General features: G+C 39.2%; 1 protein-coding gene across 4 annotated transcripts in view; it reads right to left on the reverse strand.

Moving 5' to 3' along the window:
- The window catches only part of MAP3K4 (mitogen-activated protein kinase kinase kinase 4), a 129,468-nt gene extending 114,399 nt beyond the window's left edge, over positions 1-15,069 (reverse strand). For 3 of the 4 annotated variants that reach the window (XM_010373155.2, XM_030929027.1, XM_010373154.2), the window contains exon 1: positions 14,716-15,069. In XM_010373155.2, the coding sequence (XP_010371457.1) occupies positions 14,716-14,864 (149 nt within the window). In that variant the 5' untranslated portion in view covers positions 14,865-15,069. The remainder of the gene's footprint in view (positions 1-14,715) is intronic. The other variant, XM_010373156.2, reaches the window with a different exon arrangement.
- Positions 15,070-21,263: the final 6,194 nt, after the last annotated feature.

Consider the following 21,263-nt stretch of genomic DNA (forward strand, 5'->3'; position numbering starts at 1 on the left):
TCGGATCCCTGTTGACTCCACCCAGGTAACAATGCCTCTCGGTTCCCCTGTGCCTTGTTTCTGGCCTGTGACCTGGGGACACAACAATGAGTCCAATTCCTGGTCCTGTGCTTTGGACCTTGCTCATCCGCAGCACAGTACGGAACTGATTTTTACTCAGATGTGCTTTATTTCTGCTGCTGGATACTTTTGATTTTACAGTTTGTCAATCTCCATAGACGAATGGGTTATAACAGGGATTTTTTTTTTGTTAGGAGAAAGATGACAGAGAACCTGATTATTTTTTTCTGTTTGTCTACTTTGAGCTCAAATAAATTAGGAATTTCATGACCACCAAGAAGCAGATCTCGGGACTGGGGAATGTTACATTTGCATATGCTTGATCCATGACTAAAATTTTAAAATTGAATATATAGGCTTTCTCTTTGTGTTCTCTCTGTGTCTGTATGTTTGTCTGTAACTATGAAAGGCCTTTTTACCTCTCATTATGTGAGTGTATAGTTTGTATATTCTCCTACCTCTAGGTGATATTCTCAAATAGGCTACAAAATCCCTTAAAGGAGAGAGCTCAATTCTGGCTGGTTCGCAGAGAAGTACAGCCATCCTTCAGCATCGATGAGGGATTGATTCTAGGACCTCCCTTGGAAAAACAAAATCTGGGATACTCAACCATCTGATATAAAATGACAGTACTTGCATATAATCTATGCACATCCTCCCATATACTTTATTTCTAGATTAGTTATAATACCTAATACAACATAATTACTATATATACGATTATTACACTGAATTATTTAGGGAATAATAACAAGAATAAAAAAAGTCTGTACATGTTCAGCACAGAAGCAATTTTATTCTGAATACTTTCGATCTGCAGTTGGTTGAATCCATATATGCAGAACCCACAGATACGGAAGGCCAGCTGTCCTTCTATAAACTGAATAGTCCTAAAATGCTCAGAAGTCAAGGAAATTGAACCTTTAATTCAATGTGAGAAAAAAGAAGACACAGATCATGGAAACTAACTCAGAAACAGTTTAAGAATTCAGATTCACACAATTTAGGTAAACCTTTAGCAACTGATAATATTTATATTGTTAGTTTAATAAAACAGCTATGTGGGCGGGGCACGGAGGCTCACACCTGTAATCCCAGCACTTTGGGAGGCCAAGGTGGGCGGATTATGAGGTCAGGAATTCGAGACCAGCCTGGCCAAGATGCTGAAACCTCGTCTCTACCGAAAATACAAAAATCAGCCAGGCACAGTGGCAGGCACCTGTAATCCCAGCTACTCGGGAGGCTGAGGCAGGAGAACTGCTTGAACCTGGGAGGCGGAGGTTGCAGTTAGCCAAGATCGCGCCACTGCACTCTAACCTGGACGATAGAGCAAGACTGTCTCAAAAAACAAAACAAAACAAAACAAAAAAACAGTTATGTCTTCTCTGACTTATCAGTGTGTTAAATATATACACAGATTTTTATTCTACTGGTGAATGTCCTTCCTAAACTTATACAGGTTTATTAATCAAATAAGCTAACATTACTACTACTTAATGCTTAAGATTCTAAAAAAGGTAAATTTCTATTTAACCAAATTTAATCATTATCTGACAAACTTTATTTCAATAATCACATTGGCTTGAAGATAATTTCGAAGGTCTCTAGGTAATTTGAAACTTCTAATACTAAATTGACTTAATCAATGGGTATTCATTAGATGCCCAGACCATTCCTGAGTACTAAAACACTGACTACTAAACAAAATTTAAGTTTAAAGCTGGGCACAATGGCTCACACCTCTAATTCCAGCACTTTGCAAGGCCGAGGCAAGCAGACTACTTGAGCCCAGGAGTTTGAGACCAGCCTGGGCAATGTGGAGAAACCCCATTTCTACAAAAAATTTAAAAATTAGCCATGCATGGTGGCATGTGCCTACAGTCCCATCTACAGGGGAGGCTGAGGTGGGACGATCACTTGAGCCCAGGAGGTCGAGGCTGCAGTGAGCCATGATGGTGCCACCGCACCCCAGCCTGGGCAACAGAGTTAAGACCCTATCTCCAAAAAAAAAAAAAAAAAAAAAAAAAAAAAAAGGTTTATATACTTTTGTGTCTTATTTTTAGTCCATTAATGAATGTGTTCATTTTGATACAGAAAGTTGTAGTAGGTTCACGGAAAAGGAATTTTATTTGTCATGGTCAAGACTGGTAAGTTTGGTGGTTTTAAATAAGGTTTTTAAAAAGATCTTTAGTATCAAATGTTATACTGATACAAAACTAAAATTGTGTTTTCTCTGTTTCAATGTCAAATGTTTCTCAGATTACTGGTTTGCTCTTAATAGAAGATTGTATAAGGTATTCTTTACTATCTACATTATCTGCACAGACAGGAAGATTCTGTTTTACCATGATAACCTCCTGTGGTTTATGCCGACTTATTATGTCCTTGATTATTTAAGGAACAAGTTTCTCTTTCATGAAAGTTTCTTTATGATCAGTAACCACTTATGTTTACTTTCAAAATCTTTATTGTCACTTGGGTTAAATATAAAGTCAACTATTATTTCTTGGTAACCCATGATCCTATCTTAATTGAAGTTTTTCAAATCTGACAACTTTCGATACTTTACCTTACCAAAATCAAATCATAAATATCATTTGCACCTAAAACTGTCTTTGAGATTTCCCAGATGGTGCCCCCCAAAACAATCACAAGATTTGTTCTTTCACCTTTTAAAAAAAGAAGTGCTAGAAAATAATTAGGTTTATCTGGCATGTTGTTATTGATAAGTTGTCAAGTCAGAAGAGATGCTTAGCCTTCTCTAGGTTAAATGTGCATGGGTAAAATGTGGTAAAAATTTCAGACTCTGCTTGCTACAGAAGTCACCAGAAAATTGTCAGTGCTCTCACTGATGACGATACATTGCTATTTATCAGAGTCCTGGTGCTACTTTGTTCAATATTAGACAAAAGCACAGCATTACTAGTCATAATTTCAGTTTTGTTTTTTAAATGTTCACTAGGTCCCAACTTGTTTAACTTGAATCTAGCATCTTTCAGGCCAGTGGTTTTCAACTGGATATTCACATCACTTAGATATCTATGTTTCATTAATACGCACAGACAGATGTTCGGCACATATTCCGGACTTACACAATCTCTCTCTCTGATATTGTTGGTATATTTTAACTATATGCTTGGTATATTGCTGGCATATATCAGAACTAACACATGTTATAGCTAAACTTCTTTTTCTCAGTAAAGATTACATATTAGACACTTTTATTTCCCAGTAAAGATTAACTCCATTTTCAAGAAAGAGTGGATATTGCATTTAATTTATAAAAATGGAATTTTTATAATTATAGAATACTTTTTACATAAAAAGCCACTCTTTCTTGAAAATAGAATCCTTATGTTTACATAAATATTTTCTTTAAAAAAATTTTGGAATGACTTTAATCTTGTCTTGTACAACAACCGACCAATCAAATATCCTTATTAATTGCTTTGTTCTTATAATGAATTCTCATTGGATCTTTCACTTTTGAAAATTATAGTAATAAGCTAACTACAGCCACTTTTAAGTTATTTTGTCATCTACAGATAGGTTTTTATTTTACCTTGCTGATTCCCTGACAGCACTTACAATCAGCTACAGACCAGAGTGTCTGTCTTCAACAAAGAAGAGCTGTCTTGGGACCCACGGAAAAGGACTTTGCCAGGTACCTTGCAGTACAGTCTTTTGATGTAGTTTAAACAACTTTGAGAAGATACCAGTGGACTGAGTCAAGATTTCTAGAACTCTAATCAAGAAGAAGATACATTCATGAGACAGCTAACTAAAGATCAAGTGGAAAAAGAATTACATAGGACTGAATGAACTAATCAAGGATGACTGTGGATTCTGTTGAGAATATTGTTGCTGTTACTAATGTTTTATTTTCCGAATATATAAGGAGTCCTTTCTTCTTAAGCTATCTATACCTCATTACAATTTAGGAGAATATGCTTTTGTAACTAAAGTTATCCAGTGCATTTTGTCTTTCACATTGGTAAGAATAAAATAACTTAATACCTTTCTAGAAAGAAATATGGCAACACCTCTCAAAAATCTTAAAACTCTAAATATCTTATGACCTAGGAAGCTATCCTAAAGAAACAATCCAAAATACTGAAAAATTCACAAAAATATTTCTATCAAGTCACTAATTGTAAAGTGGAATCATATATATCACAAACCATACGTTATATCACGTTATCAAATTCAAACTATTAAATTATGGGATAAACATCAAGAGAAATACAGTTTGCCATCATTTGTCATAGGAAAATGCTCATGGTATATGGTAGCTTGTAAAAATAAACTGTAAAAAAAAATACACAGAAAAGAAATATGCCAAAATATTAATGGTAACTATTTTTAGATGGCAGAATTAGAATTGGTTATTTTCTTCTTTATATGTTTCATAGTTTTCCATAATAGATATGTTACCTTTATAATCAGGAAAATTTCTAACTGATTAAGTTGGTTTTATTAAGTGAGAAGATTTCATTCACTTTTCTCAGGCAGTAACTAGATCAACCTAGTTTTACTAAGTGAAAAGATTTCATTCGTTTTTCTTAGGCAGTGGCTAGATCAATCTGAAAACTATTCCTCTTAACATTTAAAAAATGAAAAGAAAATTAATCCAAGTTATAAAGACACAAATTAAATGAACGAAAAAGAATTTCCACAGAAAAAGACAGCTGTGCCTATTAACCTAAACAATCACAATCTGTAGCGTTACAGTTCTTAAGTTAGTAGCATGATTTATGATGATCCAAAGGCCAGTCAGAATTCCAAACACCTGTAGGAATAATATACCAAATAAACCACAACTAAAGTAAAAGAGAGAATCTGGAAAAGCTAGGTCCAAAAAAGAGAACTTTATTCTTATTTCTATGGCTTCTGCAGACACGGGGGTGGGGGGGGTTGGGGGGGACATGTTTCTTGAATGGAGATTATTGCAGCTATTTTTAAAAGTATCTAGCCTCAATGTATATTTGGTGGCTTTTTAAGAAAATCACTATAAGACTTGCCTCTTTCACCTTAAGCCCAAAAAGAGGAAGAAAATAGAAATGTAATAATAACAGCTAATACTGAGCACTGACTACAGAAGAGGAATTATTTACTCTTAATAACAACCTAGGAAGATGTTATTATTTTTGCCTTTCAAATGAGGAAACAGACAGAGAGGCTAAATTACTTCCCCACAATCCTACTGCTAGCTATCAAAAAGTAACATTCAAAGCCTATCTACTACCAAAACCTATGCTCTGCCTCCTTCATACAAGTGTCGGCAAAGAACCTGCTAACTGTTAGGCAATGAGCCAGCAATTAGGCTATAAAAGTAAGCAAAACAACAGACGATGCCCCAGACCTCATGGATTTTACTGAAGGCAAACATAATAAACAAATATGTGCACAAATATATAATTACAAATGGTGGCAAACTGCAGGGGCTCTGAGACACGTAACAGAAGGACCTCATCTATTCTGGGGGAAGCGGGGGAAATGCCAACATGGACCCTAAAGTAAGCAATGCTTAAGACCTGAAGTGAAACTGCTGTACCCTAACACAGATTACATATGACATATACATCATGCATATACAGAATATATAGATGTGAAATATATTGTTTGAATTACTTGATAACATTTATAACACATAGTTTGAGACATACATGATTCCACCTATAATTAATAACTTGATAAAAATATTTTTGTACATTTTTCAGTATTTGGATTATTTGGATTATTTCTTATATATGTGTACACATATATGTATATATAATATACACACATACTATATATATGTATACATCTATATCTTATAATATACACATATGTGTGCATATGTGTACATATATACTATAGATAAAATACATACACATATGTATATAATGTAATATACATGTGATATACACATATGTGTATATGATATACACATATTTTATATGTATATTGGATATTATATGTGTATATATGTGTACACAACATATGTTATATATACATATACAACATATACATATATAATACATACACACATATATGTGTATATGTGTACATATATACATATATATATCAGGGGAAAATTAGTTTCTTTTTTTTCTTAAGGAATGCTCTATGTGAAAAATTTTAAACACAGGTTAGTATTTCAGAGAAAGATCAACAAATTACCTAAAGTACTCACACAACGCCAATCCCAATTTTACTCTAAAATTAATCCTAGATTTTAAACTGATCTTTCCAATTCTTGTAGTTTAAGGATAAGCAGCCAAGAAAACAACATTAAGAGACAAGCATAGACACATTCTTACTCTTGCCTTCGGGTAACAATGCTGTCTTCAAGAAGTAAGTATCTCCAAGCTTCTCCAAAATTCTATTTGATCATTTAGTAGACAAACACTGTACTTGTTCTCCTGACTCAGTCTCAAGGGAAAAGGTACAAAGTACAACAGCATCCTCTTTATTTTGGATAGAGCTATGCTTTTAAAACTGAGGGTCACAACCCATTTGTGGGTAATAAAATCAATTTAGTAGGGTATGATGAACAATCTTTAATAGAACAGTATAAGAACTATTTGAGTGTATCATATATTGCAGGGTCAAATATTGTTTCAAAATTGTCTTCTTTTGGTTACAAGGCACACACACACTGTCATAAAATGTATTTCTTACTGTAGGTCACAACCATAACCACAATTTCAAAACCACTACTACAGACCAGAAGTTAGAATCTTACTGTCTTCTTGATCTACAGACAGATCCCTGAAAATAACACATCTTAAAATGTCTGAGCATTGGCTCTTTATTCTGTGAGCAAGAAAGAAAAGTTTCATAGGGAAAAAAAATGTGGATGATGAATTTTAAGAGGATTTCATATTTTCTATTTGCATTTTTTTCTGAAAACAAATCTTTCATCTCGTTTGATCCTGTCAAGTCCAATTAATCCAGAAAATACAGCATTCCATGGTTGCCAAGTAACTGTGCACATAGGCTTGAGCTGAAGCTGGGCTATGTATGGCGGATGGCTGGAGAACACCTTGGCTTCGGACCTTGACCAGGGGAGCACATGGCAATGCAAGGGTAAGGGAAGAAGGACCTGCAGATCTGGAACCTAAGCTGCGACCTGGGAAAGCTGCAGCCCCTCTAGGCCATTTTTCTCATCTCTAAAACGAGACGCCCAGCCCAGATGATCTTACAAGAGCTCAACTCTTGTAATTCTGTAAGCAACAGCTAGGAAGTTGGATGAAATGAACACTAAGAGTCCTACCGTCTGTAAGAACTTGTATTAGCAAATGTTTAAATCCTTATCTGAGTAAGAACTAAATACTTACACATACAACAAACTAACTCCAAAAATTTTGTGAGAAAACCAAGCTATATCTACATTTTTATGTTCCCACATAAAAAGCCTTTAGGATTTTAAATAAATGTACTATCTTCCAAAAGTTCTCCACTGAAAGACTAAAAAGGTTGACAATTTCTATTACTTTGACAACTCTAAACTAGCTGTCCTGTAATAAGCCCTATTCAGAAAGTTCCACATTTCAGCAGTATCTTCAAATAGCCTGCTCACACACAAAGCTTCCACCGAAAACATCAAATCTTATCAGCTTTAAAGCTCAATATCTACTTTTCTCCACAGAAGGCTTATTTCATCTGAAATGAAATCCATGTGTGAAATGCTTTTGATATACTGCCTAATATATTCTTAATAGCTTTCCCTGCTAATTTATAAACACGTGGCATCCATATGACCCATGAAACCAATACTGCTGAGGTAAGTCTGAAAATTGCAAAACACGAATGTTCTTGTAATTCAAAAACAAAACGTCCTGTTGCCTGTTAGCGAATAAATATTTAAAGGCAAAGGCACTCGATTACACAGTGTGAGATCTGGAGGGTCTAAAAATGCACCTACCATACTCACTGCCAGTGGAATGATGTATCTTTTAAAATACAGACATTTCAAGTACACCCCTTAAAATGGGGAAAGCATGTTAACACAATATACATGTCGAGAACACAGTTCTAGATTTTAAGTATTTCTATTAATGTAAAAGACCACCCTAACGTAAGTCCTGTGTTTGTTTTGTTACTGTTGGAGTTGTTTCTAATCTACATAATCTCTTACCCAAGATGAAGTAAATAATTTTTTAAAAGCAGCTTGCTACTACAGCCAGCTCAGACAGTTCACAGATACCAAAAATAAATAAAATCATTTAAAATTTGGCAACAATATTCCCTTTATATGACATATGGACTCTCATCAATTTCAGTTTTTAGTAACAATTCAACGTAAGGAAATTTAAGATTATAAATGGCCTAGTTAAGAATTTAGGCTCTCTGATTAGCTTATTTTAAAATAAAACATGTAACATGTTCATCATAAAAAGTTTTAGGAAAAAGTAGTATGTATTCTTTATATCTTTTTTCTATGCACATAGACTTTTAAAAATGGGATCACACTGAGTATTAGGATTTTAAAAAGCTTAACTCAAATTAATAGTTTAAGCACAAATAGAGATTAGCTCACATCAAATTAAGAGAAAAATAGGGACAAATCTAGCATAAAAGGGCACTGGCTGAGACTGTGGTGGTGCACACCTGTAGTTCCACCTACTTGGGAGGCTGAGGCAAAAGAATTCTTTTGAGCCCAGAAGTTCGAATCCAGCCTGGGTAACATACAGAGACTGCCATCTCTTTCTTTATATTTATTTATTTTTTTTTTTAAAGGCAAGTGGCCATAGACCTCTTTCAGCCTCTCTGCTTTTCTCTGGGGGTTAACATCACTGTCTGAGACTAGGTCCTCTGTAGGAGCTTCAGGAAGCTAGCTCTAGGCTCATGACTTCTCAGCATGTATTTTAGCAAAATCGGCGTTTCTCTCTCCCAGCTCCAATTTGAAAAATCCCAGGAAAGAATCCTAATTGGCTTGGACTGGGTCAAATGTCATGCCTATGGCCTGGCATCTGGAAGAAGAGAGCAGCTCCAATATGTACCATGAGGTTTAAGGCAAGAGAGGAATTCCCCCAAATAAGGTAGAAGGAAGACAGGGAGGTAGGGCAGACATAGCTGGTGGACAAATATGTGTATGAAATGAACATCCACCTCAAATGTTGGCTTCCATCTTCTGCAAATACTGTTTTATAGTCTGCTTGTTTTTGCTCAATACAGTGGTGAGTATGTATACACCAGAAATACTTGAGAATTTTCTTAAAAATAGATACTCAGGTACCACCCCAAAAGGAGTTGTATCATGAGCACTTTCACATGTCACTAAACATTATTTAAAAACACAGTTTTTAATAACTGGACAGAATTCTGATATGGTTCTAATTCTTTAAATTGAATTTTATGATTTAAATCCAGAAAAGCCACACACCATCATGATCCTTTTTGAACACAATATTCGAAAAGAATTTTATGAAAGCACCACCGACTGACATCTTTGCCACACCATTCTGAGAAACTATGCTAGAGGCTTCTTGGCGGGAGGCGGTGGGGCAGAGATTATGGGGAGAATATGGGGGCAGGGGGGAAGGGAGACAATAAGGTGATCCTCTGAGACTCACCATTAGTAAAAATATACCATACCACTGAGGTTAAAAAAAAAAAAAAGTCTTAAAGGGAGAAGGATAAAATATACCCCCAAATTAAAGCAGGAAAAGCAAGGTTTGTTATAATCTCTAAAGACTGAAGACCAAAAACAAACACACTATAAACCAAACAATCGAGGAAAGTTTGTGACAAGAGGGAAAAAAGCAGTCTGTGCGATGCCTAGAAAATGAAAACCTAAGAGTAAGTCTGGATCACACTGCCTCTCATTCAGAAGCAGGGGTGCACCTGATAGGGATGCAAGTCCACCTCACTGGTCTGCTAACACGAGTCACTGGGATCATTCAACTCATTTCCCTTGCTAATACCATGCTTACTAATCAATCTCTTAATTATACTTTGGCTTTCTACAGGCAAGAGAATACACTGACTAACCAGGTGTACAGACAAAGCTGAGTATCTGTGCCTGAGAAGCGAAGCACAGTGTCTGGGCCTTGATTATCGTGCCAAGGGAGTGCCAGCTTATATAAAGACCTACGGAGTCTTCAGCTAATCTCCTTCTCTCACATGTTTTCCATTTTCTCTTTAAAGAAACTATTTCCAATAGCCTACTACTAGGCAACGTTAAAGAGTCTTTAAACAGCATACATATCACCTGGTCAAATGACAAGGCTGAGACAATAGAATGCTATGAGTAAAATCACAGTCACGAGGAATGAGGAATTATTAAATAACAGGAAGTTATTACAACAAATGTATCCAGTGAGCAGGCAAGACCTTTATATCCCCATATTTCAGTAGAGCTCAGAACAAGATTTGCAGGACACCATGAGAGCACACGTGAAGGAAACAGAGTGGCCTCTAACAATGACAGAAAATTAAAGGGAACCACAAAGTCCTCTTGAGAGACAAGTCCCCAGTTGAAAACATGAAGTTTCTGCCATCACTGCTGTTTGATGACTCCTCTCTGCCTAGAGCCATCCCTGCCAATGGTATCTACTATTACAGTGGTCTAAAGTCACAACCATCACTGATGCTGCACCGCCAGTGTGGAGCGCCACAGGAAGCTGACTTCTCCAGGGAGAACAGGTGACGTAGAAGGTCAAGACTGAAACACACAGGCTCAACGTGGACATTCAAGCTGAGACAGATCAAATTGCCTAGGAGTGACGACATCAACTAGTTTGTTAGTAGTGAAACCCAGTTTTTCAAATGAATTTACGATAAATATTTAAAGTAAATAATAAAGTCATTTTTTAAAAAAAGTTAATTGTTATATTTATGCAGCATGTACTCATAAAGTCAATGAGAACAATGAGGCTATTTTTAATATAAACATTTTAAATGGAAGGTTATAGTAAACAAGACCATTATATCAGCCTTAATATCCAATAGATTCTGTGTTTTTAGTGTACGGATCCAAGAAGTCACAAGGTAAATTGTTCCAAGTTAGTTTTAACAGCTCTCCTAGTCACCTCAGGATCCTCCTAAAACTGCCCCGGAAGCTTGAAAAAGAAATGATAAGCAATGTTTATTTCAAAGTTTAATCACTAACAATAACAACTGCTATCCTTATCATGAATTCTTTATCAAAACTAAGGACAAAAGTATCCACAACTGACAACAAGCAATAAAACTAGAATAGAGGGCTCTCACCTCTCCACCTGTTTTGTGTTGTTGGGTCATTGCATAATTCTCTTGGGCCAGGAGGAAAGCACACACGCAGCAGATGTGCCGGGCTGGCTGCATCTGCCACGATGGAGCACTTGCCGGGCAGCTTTGAAGGCCAACATGTACAGACCTGAGTTCTACAAAAGGCCTGTGCATTAATACAACCTTCCTAATCAATGACACACAGACATAAAGTACGTGACAAAGAAGGCAAACAGAGTTTTATTCTACTCTGTGGCAAAACCAGTTAACCTGGTAGCATAAATTACCACATTATTGGTCTCCAATGTATTAAAAGGTGGCATTTCGCACATTTTCCACAAACGTAAGAAAAAAGGCTCAACATCACTAATTATCAGGGAAATGCAAACTAAAACCACAATGAGATACCACCTTACTCCTGCAAGAATGGCTATAATTTAAAAATAATAAAAAAAACAGACAATAGCATGGATATGGTGAGAAGGGAACTGTTTTACACTGCTGGTGGGAAGGTAAACTAGTACAACCACTGTGGAAAACAATATGGAGATTCCTTAAAAAACTGGCCAGGCACAGTGGCTCACGCCTGTAATCCCAGAACTCTGGGAGGCTGAGACGGGCAGATCACGAGGTCAGGAGTTCAAGACCAGCCTGACCAACATGGTGAAACCTCAACTCTACTAAAAATACAAAAATGAGCTGGGCGTGGTGGCAGGCACCTGTAATCCCAGCTACCCAGGAGGCTGAGGAAGGAGGATTGCTCAAACCCAGGAGGTGGAGGTTGCAGTGAACCAAGATCACGCAATTGCACTCCAGCCTGGGCAACACAGCAAGACACTGTCTCAAAAAAACGAAAAAAAACCTAAAAACTAAAAGTAGAACTACCATCTGATCCAGCAATCCCACTACTGAGTATCTACCCAAAGGAAATCAAGTAATCATATGAAAAAGACACACGTACACACATGTTTAAAGCAGCAATTTGCAATTCACAACTGCAAAAACATGGAACCAACCTAAATGCCCATCAACCAATGAGTGGATAAAGAAAATGTGGCATATATACACCATGGAATACTACTCAGCCATAAAACAGAACGAAAAAATGGCAACTGTAGCAACTTGGATGGAGCTGGAGGCCATTATTCTAAGTGAAGTCACTCAGGAATGGAAAATCAAACATCATATTCACTTATAAGTGGGAGCTAAGCTACGAGGATGCAAAGCATAAGAATGACATAATGGACTTTGAAGACTGGGGGAAAGCTCAGAGGGGGGTGAGGGAATAAAGACTACATATTTGGTACAGTGTACGCTGCTTGGGTGACAGGTGCACCAAAATCTTAGAAATCACCACTAAAGAACTTATCCATGTAACCAAAAAACACCTGTACCCCAAAAACTACTGAAATAAAATACAAAAGAAAATTGTGAGAAAAAAAAAGGTGGCATTTCACACATTTTGAACACATACACTGAGCTCCTTTAAAACGGTTTAAAAAAAAAAAATGAACAAACTAGATAGCCCCTGCAACATCTTTTACCAAAGATCTACAGTAATTCTGTCAGAGGTCAGTTCTGTGTATTGAAGAGCAGCTGGTGACAATGAGGACATAAAAAAGAGAAAACAACAGCTTTGTCAAGTAATCTGTTTTACAGATTTGCTATTGTAAAATTAACTGCAATGTTGCTAAGAAAAATATTTCTAAGGTCTTCTTGTTCCGTACACTGCTGTTCACTTACAGTTGGATGAAACCCATTATCCTGACCTATTTTTATTATAACAAAGACAGAAGCCTGACTGAAAAATCAAGGTTTCTTTTTAACACTGAAGAAGCAGTCAATTTTGCAGCACATTTTCATTTCTCTGCCCTTCCATTTCTTTCTGGAGTAGGTTATACAGAATTCTAATTTCTGATCTGCCCATTTGGATAATGAATTCTTCATGGCGGTTAAAGACATGGGTTTGGCAGCCAGACCTTTCTTCATTACCAGCTGTGAAACCTTGAACAAGATACTTAACCCGTGTGCCTCAGTTTCCTCATCTGTAAAAAAAAAAGACAGTATAATAGGACCTACCTCATAGGGTTGTTGAAAGGATTAAATGGGTTAATAGAAGTAAAGACAATGGCCTATTTTAACCATTAAGTGTTCACTATTAATTTTAAAGAAAAAGGTATCAAAATTGCTCAAAAACTGAATCCGTTAACAAATTCATAATAAACTTTCTGACAAAATTTCTAAAACTACTAGATGTATTCAAAAGGAACCAAAGGAATTCTCATTACACCCTGTACCATTATTCAGAGTTGTTCCTTAAAAGTACCCAGAACTATCTCAGAATTAAGAGAGGCAACTAATTTCTTCACAGCTTATAAAAATAAAACAAATTTGCTTGGGCCAACTGAGTGATGACAAGCAAGAATATGGGTCCTGTGTTCAGTTCTAACTACAGCTATAGATGTGAATTTTCTTTAAGCAAGAAAAAGAGGACACTTTACTGCCTTATTCCTAGAACTATAGAGCTCTTAAGACCATAAAATGCCAAGAGGAGCTGCCGAGGTATTTTCATTACTGGGGACAGGGGGCAGCAGTTTGCAAGTTTACTCTCGGATGCAAAGGACAGGGAGTAAGAGGACATTTGAATATACAAACACAGGCACGTAAAAAGAGGGAAATTCTCAGTTATGGTGAGTTTGTTCTCCCCCCCAAAAAAAAAAAAAAGACATAAAGGTAAGTTAATAGAGTCTCTATGGAAGAAAAAGCAACAAACGCCTTGGTTACCGAAGTTCCATCTTAGAGCTTCCTGCAGCAGCAAAGTTTCAGACAAATGAATCCTTACTTTATGTGCACGTGTGAGCAACAATCTGCACAATACTAGCACTAAAGCACAGTAAGGGGCCCTCAGAAGAGGAAAGCAACGTGTCTGTCTGCATAGTCTAAGTGCAGTTTCTCACCGAAGAGATGACAGGCACTCTCTGGAGCGGGCAAAAGGAGAGAAGGAGGAGAACGCGGGGAAATAGCCAGTACGCACTCGATTTCCGAATGTCTCATTTACTCGAATGAGGGCAGAGGGGAGGGACCGCTTTCGTTCAGCAATGATGAGAGGCATTTCAGTGAGGCCACTCTTCCGAAGCTAGCGGCAGGGGAGGCAGCTGCACTCTGCTCCCAGCCCCCGCAGCGTTGAGGGTGAGCTGGGAGAGCCTGCAAGGGAAGGGGAGCTAGCAACACGCTCGAGCAGAACCCTGCGGAGCCGCAACTCCGGGAGGAGTCGCCGGACAGACTCGGCCGCGGTCCCCTGGGACCCAGAGATGCACCGCGCCCCTCCCAACCCAGCCTGCAGAGCCTGGGTGCTTCCCTCCCCACCTGGCGGGAAGCAGAGGCCCTCGGGCCCGACCGAGTTCTGGCCAGGACCCGCCCCGCTTTCTGCGAGCGACCGACTGCGGCCGCCACACTCACCTCGCCGCCAAGCAGCACTCGGGTTCTGACTCGCTCTCGGGTTCCGGCGGCGGCGGCGGTGGTGGCGGCGGCGGCGGCTCCTCCATGGCGGGGGCAGGCGTGACGGCAAAGGCGGGAGGAGGGACCAGCACGGCAGCAGCTTCTCTCATCCGTGCACGGAGCTCCGCATGGCCGCGGCAAACAGTAAGCTGCAGCCTGGCGCGGGGCACCGAAGCCCCGAAGTGCGGGAGTGACTTGGCTCCACCTCCGCCTCTACCCTACCGCAGGAGCCGTGCGCGCCGCGGCCATCTTGGAAACGGCGACCGGCCGAGCGCCGGGGCTACGGTGGGCGGCGAGGGACAAGTCTCCGAGATCGGCGGCGGAGGCGGCGGGCGCCGGAATCCGACCGAACGGGGGCGGAGACGGCGGCAGGGAGGGGCGGGGAGCGCCGTCAAGTGTCGGTGCGATTCGGTCCCGGAGCCGGGTCTCGCCAGCTCGCCCGGTTTCGCCCCGGCCGGTGGCAGTGGGGCACTGTGAAGCGGAGCCGGGCTGTGCGGCGAGCTGGGACCTGAGGCTTCCCGAGCGGTAGTCGATCTGGAAGGGACGCTGGGTAGGGCCGATGAGCTGGGCGGGCGCGGCGCTGTGAGCCCGGCCAGAGTCGCCGCCCAGGGACCTGCCACCCGGATCCCAGGATCCCACCTTCCAGGAGGACGGACGTCACCCCGACGCTTGCAACTCCGGTCTCTTGATAGCGCAGCCTTCCACAAGCTCGGATTTTTAAGACTTGAAATAAAGTCTCCGGAATTCCAGACCATTAAAGTGACCCCCTCATTTCAACCCTGCAGAACTTCTCACCCCAGTGTCACAAGATTCGATAGTGATCTCCCAGAAACTTGGACTGGAATGCTCCTACACTGAGGGGGTGGGGGGAGGAAGAAAAGCTAAAGATTATTTCAGAGTTACAGAAATCCTGTTAGAATTCCAAGTAATCATTTACTCTTAGCACTGGGGCTTCACATTTTTTTTTAAGTTGGAAATATTTACATAATTTCCCGTAGGGTGAAATCCAGAGTTAATCCAAAAGCAGAATCTTTTAAAATTAAGTACATTCAAATGTGCAGATTTCTTAAACCTCACTTAGTTGAGCTTTGATACGTAAAACGCACGTTATGAACAATGCTGGTAACAAAGAAAAACATTAAATGGATTATAGGTATGTTATATTTAAAGACCAGTTGTGAAATTAGCTATATTGTGCTCAAAGTATGTTACTGACATTTCTCTGTTGTTAAAAGGAACTGCTTCATTCTAGTTTTTTATAATAGTCTATATTATGTATATAGCCTGATAGTGCTGAATTTCTGAATTGACCTTCATCTTATTTACTCAACAACATTCATTCAACAAATACTTATTAAGTGAATATATGTGTCAGGAACTGTACTAGATGCTGGGGTTGTAGCAGTAAGCACAACAGACCAAGCTAACAGCTTAGTAAAGGGTGAGATAAAACAAAGTATTCAAAAGAAATTAATTTTTATCTTAATTTTAAAAATTATATTGTTTTTAAAATCACAAATTGGTATCCATGTATAATTCATTTCCATTAATTTTCTTGTGTAAAGAAAGCTCAGTAAAAGTATTTCTTAGGTTTCAGTAATTCTAGTTCTCTACTCGATTTTCTTCTGCAATTTTCTGAGCCAGAACCCTTCTTAGAAGGCATATTAGAGACTTTAAAAGTTAAATAATAAAATAAATCTCTTCTTTAAACAGCATTGTACTACGTATTCTTTGGTATGACTACCGAATTTAAGCTACATGGTAATGCAGACACGTGCATTCAAGTCACAAAACACTTAGCAAGTATAATCAGCATCCGGGAGACCTGTGGCTTGTTCTTGTTTTTTAATTTCCACTTGAGGATACTATCTATTTTAGCAGAAACCAAGTAAATTTACACTTACCTAATCAAGTAATGCATCATATATAGAAATCTAAGTTAACTGGTGCTAAATAGTCAATGTGAGTGTTGTGCGTTTTCTCCCCACCCCCATGCTGGGTCCCGGAAAGCTGTTCTCTGGCCAACAACCCTCTCATCTCACCCCATGCCCCCACTTTGTCTCCAGGGCTCCCAGTGAACTCCTCACGGCCTGCAGATTTCTTTTCTGCCTTCTCTGCTATAGTGTAAGCTCCTTCAGGAAAGAAGCCATTCTTCCTTCTTCTGTCCTTTGCCTAGGGACCAAGTGTCTCTGGTGCCCAACATGGTGTTAGTAGGAACTCAGTAAATATTGTTGCATTCATGAAATAATTTTTTAAAAAATATTATTAGATTTTTGTCTCTGAATTTTTATTCTTGTTTAGCACATGGTTGGTCTTATTGTCTCATGATCTTTAATAATTTTTTTTGTTTTTGTTTTTGTTTTTTTTTTTGGAGACAGGTCTCGCTCTGTTGCCCAGGTTGGAGTGCAGTGACATAATCATAGCTCGCTGTAACCTCAAATTCCTGGGCTCAAGTGATCCTCCCACCTCAGCCTCTGCTGTAGCTGGGACTACAGATGCATACCACCATGTCCAGCTAATTTTAAACTTTTTTTTTTTTGTAGAGCTGAGGCCTCACTATGTTGCCCAAGCTACTCTTGAACTCCTGGCCTCAAGCCTCCCAGAACCCTGCGATCACAGGTATAAGCCACTGCACCCAGCCTAATCATGTTTTTAAAAACAATGACAACAAAATCTTCGGAGAATTACCTTTCACTCTTTGTCCTCAAGACTGAATCCACGTAGCCCTTATGGAATTTCTTTACTTTGAAATGAGTTTAAAAAGCTAAGGTTCTACTGAAGACCTAGTCTAGGTTGAGCTACGTAACATTCTGAATATTGCTTTCAAGCCCAATTTTGACATACACAAAACCAGTTACATATTCATATGCATGTTCTGCTTTGGCAAAAAAATTCAAAAACCTTGGATACATGCTACCACCATTATGAAGTCTCAACTTCATCTCTATATAGTGTATATATATATAAATGTCAAAGGGCATAATTGTAACACCTTAGCGTATTTCAAGGCTAGTATATTAGTCAATTTTACGAATTTTGCCACAGGATTATAAAAAAAATTTTTTTTTTGGAGATGGAATCTTGCTCTGTTGCCCAGGCTGGAGTGCAGTGGCATGATCTCGGCTCACTGCAACCTCCATCTCCCGGGTTCAAGAGATTCTCCTGCCTCAGCCTCCTGAGTAGCTGAGATTACAGGCACGTACCACCACGCCTGGCTAATTTTTCGCATTTTTTAGTAAAGACAGGGTTTCACTGTGTTAGCCAGGATAGTCTCAATAAAACAAGCAATGTGATAAATAGGGTTATGTCTGCTATTAAAAAGAAAAACCTCTGAGGCTATAGTTTTTAAAATTATTATTAGCATGTTGCTGCATTTTACTTAAAATAAGTTCTTCGCCTCCCTGTGGTATTCCTGAGGGAGCACACCCCTTCATTTCCTTCTGGAAGTGCAAGCAGTTAAAACCAGGAGAGCCCACATTTCTTCATTCCTGTTCTGGTTTCTCAATTCCCAGATTCACCAGATTCCTGTGTGAACATTCAGACAAAGACTTCAGCGGTTCTGGCCCTCTGCTCTCTGGTGGCTCCTCTACAGCTCCGCCCAGCTCTAAGAGGCAGAAAGACAGACAGTGCAAACATGCAATCTGCTCATGACCAGAGGGGCTGATTAATTTTCACTCCAGCACACGCAAAGAAAGGCAGACTCAGTAAAAGAGAGCAATGCAAACCTCATGTCCAGTGGAGAGGACCTAAACTAAGCATGACACACATTGATTTTTTGTTTCATAATGATACAGTGGCATCTATTTCTATCTACTGGTAAAACACCAAAGAAATACTGGATATGTACAAAAGATAGTAAACTTTTTAAAATTTTACTTTTAAGATTAGGTGTACATCTGCAGATGTGTTATATAAGTAAACTTGTGTCATGGGGGTTTGTTGTACAGATTATTTCAACACCAAGGTATTAAGCCAGTATCCATTAGCTACTTTTCCTGATCCTCTCCCTTTCCCACCCTCCACCCTCCAATAGGCCCAGTATGTGTTGTTCCCGTCAATGTATCCATGTGTTCTCATCATTTTGCTCCCACTCACACATGAGAACATGGATGTTTGATTTTCTGTTCCTGCATTAGTTTGCTAAGAATAATGGTCTCCAGCTCCGTCCATGTTGCTGCAAAGGACGTGATCTTGTTCTTTTATGCCTGCATAGTATTCCACAGTGTATATGTCCCTCATTTTCCTTATCCAGTGTACCACTGATGGACATTTAGGTTGATTCCATGTCTTCCCCATTGTGAATAGTAGTTACACACTTTTAAAATAGTCCTTACAACCTTAAATCTCATCCTTCTTGGCTGAGTAGTAGGAAGTTGGAGAAAACCTCCACTGTTTATTTTCTGAGAGGTGATTTGCCTGTTTTTGTTATTTCTCCACCATGACGTAAATCACCCTTTATTGCAGACATTCTCCTCTGTATGAAGAATCTAAAATGAAACCCCTGGGCTCCAAATCATTAGACAAAGAATTAAAGACTGCATGCTTTCAAAAAATAATTAGAATAGTGGAATTACACAAATGATTGAAACAAATAAAGGGAAAGGACGTGACCTCCAACATATAAAATGTGAGCATGTGCTAACCCACAGGGAGGAGCACCCACTTCATTTCCTTTGGGACACGCAGGCAGCTAAAACCAGGAGAGCCCACATTTCTTCATTCCTGCTCTGACTTCTCAAAACCCGTCTCCAGGATCTTACTAACATGAGGAACAGATAGCTTAAAAAATGGAAATTTCGGCCGGGCGCGGTGGCTCAAGCCTGTAATCCCAGCACTTTGGGAGGCCGAGACGGGCGGATCATGAGGTCAGGAGATCGAGACCATCCTGGCTAATACAGTGAAACCCCGTCTCTACTAAAAAATACAAAAAACTAGCCGGACGAGGTGGCGGGCGCCTGTAGTCCCAGCTACTCGGGAGGCTGAGGCAGGAGAATGGCGTAAACCCAGGAGGCGGAGCTTGCAGTGAGCTGAGATCCGGCCACTGCACTCCAGCCTGGGTGGCAGAGCAAGACTCCATCTCAAAAAAAAAAAAAAAAAAAAAAAAAAAAAAGGAAATTTCTGAGGGAGCTCACTCTTCTTATGAGCCAAGATTTCAGTGATTTCCCACCAAAACATCTAGAGACCATGCCTGATTCTCATCCTTTCATTTCTCCTTCAGATGTCCGTGTACAAGGCCTAGAGAACCAGAAAGAGCAAGCTGCAGTTCTTGTATTATTTTCAGATCCCTTAAAATCACCAAGTGCATGTGCATGACATGGAACCAGGCAAGGAGAACTGAGATGACATCATATTAAGGAGTTCCCATGCCCTCTGCCAGAGGCCTCTGCCCTTCACTTCCACATGGCAAAGTCACTTCTCCTTTCAATGCTGTTCGTGTGTCTCCCACACCACTCTTGGAAGACTTCCCTGTGCTCCACCACTAGTCTGCTTTAACCTGCTGGCTAGGTGCTCCTCCTCAATGTTCCCATAGCACTTCTGGCAAACCATTATTTTAGCCCTGTATCACCTATCTGCATCTGTATACTTGATTGATTACATGTGTATTTCTTCCTTGTGATCTTCTCAAGAGCAGGCAATATTTCTTGCTTCTCACTGTATCTTCAGCAGCTAGAATAACACCCTGTAGGCAGTACCTGTTCAGTAAAATGTCTATTAATAAATGAATGCTGTGTGCAGTGGCTCACACCAGTAAATAATCCCAGCACTCTGGGAGGCCAAGGTGGGAGGACTGCTTGAGCTCAGGAGTTCAAGACCAGTCCAGGCAATATGACAAAACCCTGTCTCTACAAAAAGTATAAAAATTAGCTGGGCATGGTGGCACACCCCCACCAGCTGTTCAGGAAGCTGAGATGGGAGGATCACTAGAGCCTGGGAAGTCAAGGCTGCAGTGACCTGTGATCACATCACTGCACTCCAGCCTGGGCAACAGCCTGAATACATTAATGGGGAAATAAACCCCAGATATAAATTACTGTAGTACAAGTAGACTATAAGAAACATCATAAACAAGTTTTTTTTTTTTTTTTTTTTTTTTTTTTTTTTTTTTTTTTTTTTTTTTTTTAAGTGCAACAAACATTCACAAGAATTGGAGACAGCCAAGGTGGACACAAGTAAGGACAAAAACCTACATTTAAAAAATAGACATTCAGATAAGGAGGTAAAAGCAATGTTAACTCCACAATACATGAAACCCTTTGTCACAAAAATACTGTGAAGAATAGAAATAACCTAGATTTTTATACTGACAGTAGAGAATCCTTCTAGTTCTACTGGCTGCTTATTTAGATACACTTACTAACAAACAAAAGGCTTCTAACATCATTCTGACTGAAGTAAGGAAAAAGTAATAATAAATAAATATGGAAATTGACTTTTAAATACTGATTTTTTATTGAGATATGGCTCTCATGCACATCAGAAATATTTTGAGCCAACCAAGGGCCAGAAAT

The sequence above is a fragment of the Rhinopithecus roxellana genome, chromosome 4, assembly GCF_007565055.1.
Source record: "Rhinopithecus roxellana isolate Shanxi Qingling chromosome 4, ASM756505v1, whole genome shotgun sequence".
Lineage (NCBI taxonomy): Eukaryota > Metazoa > Chordata > Mammalia > Primates > Cercopithecidae > Rhinopithecus > Rhinopithecus roxellana.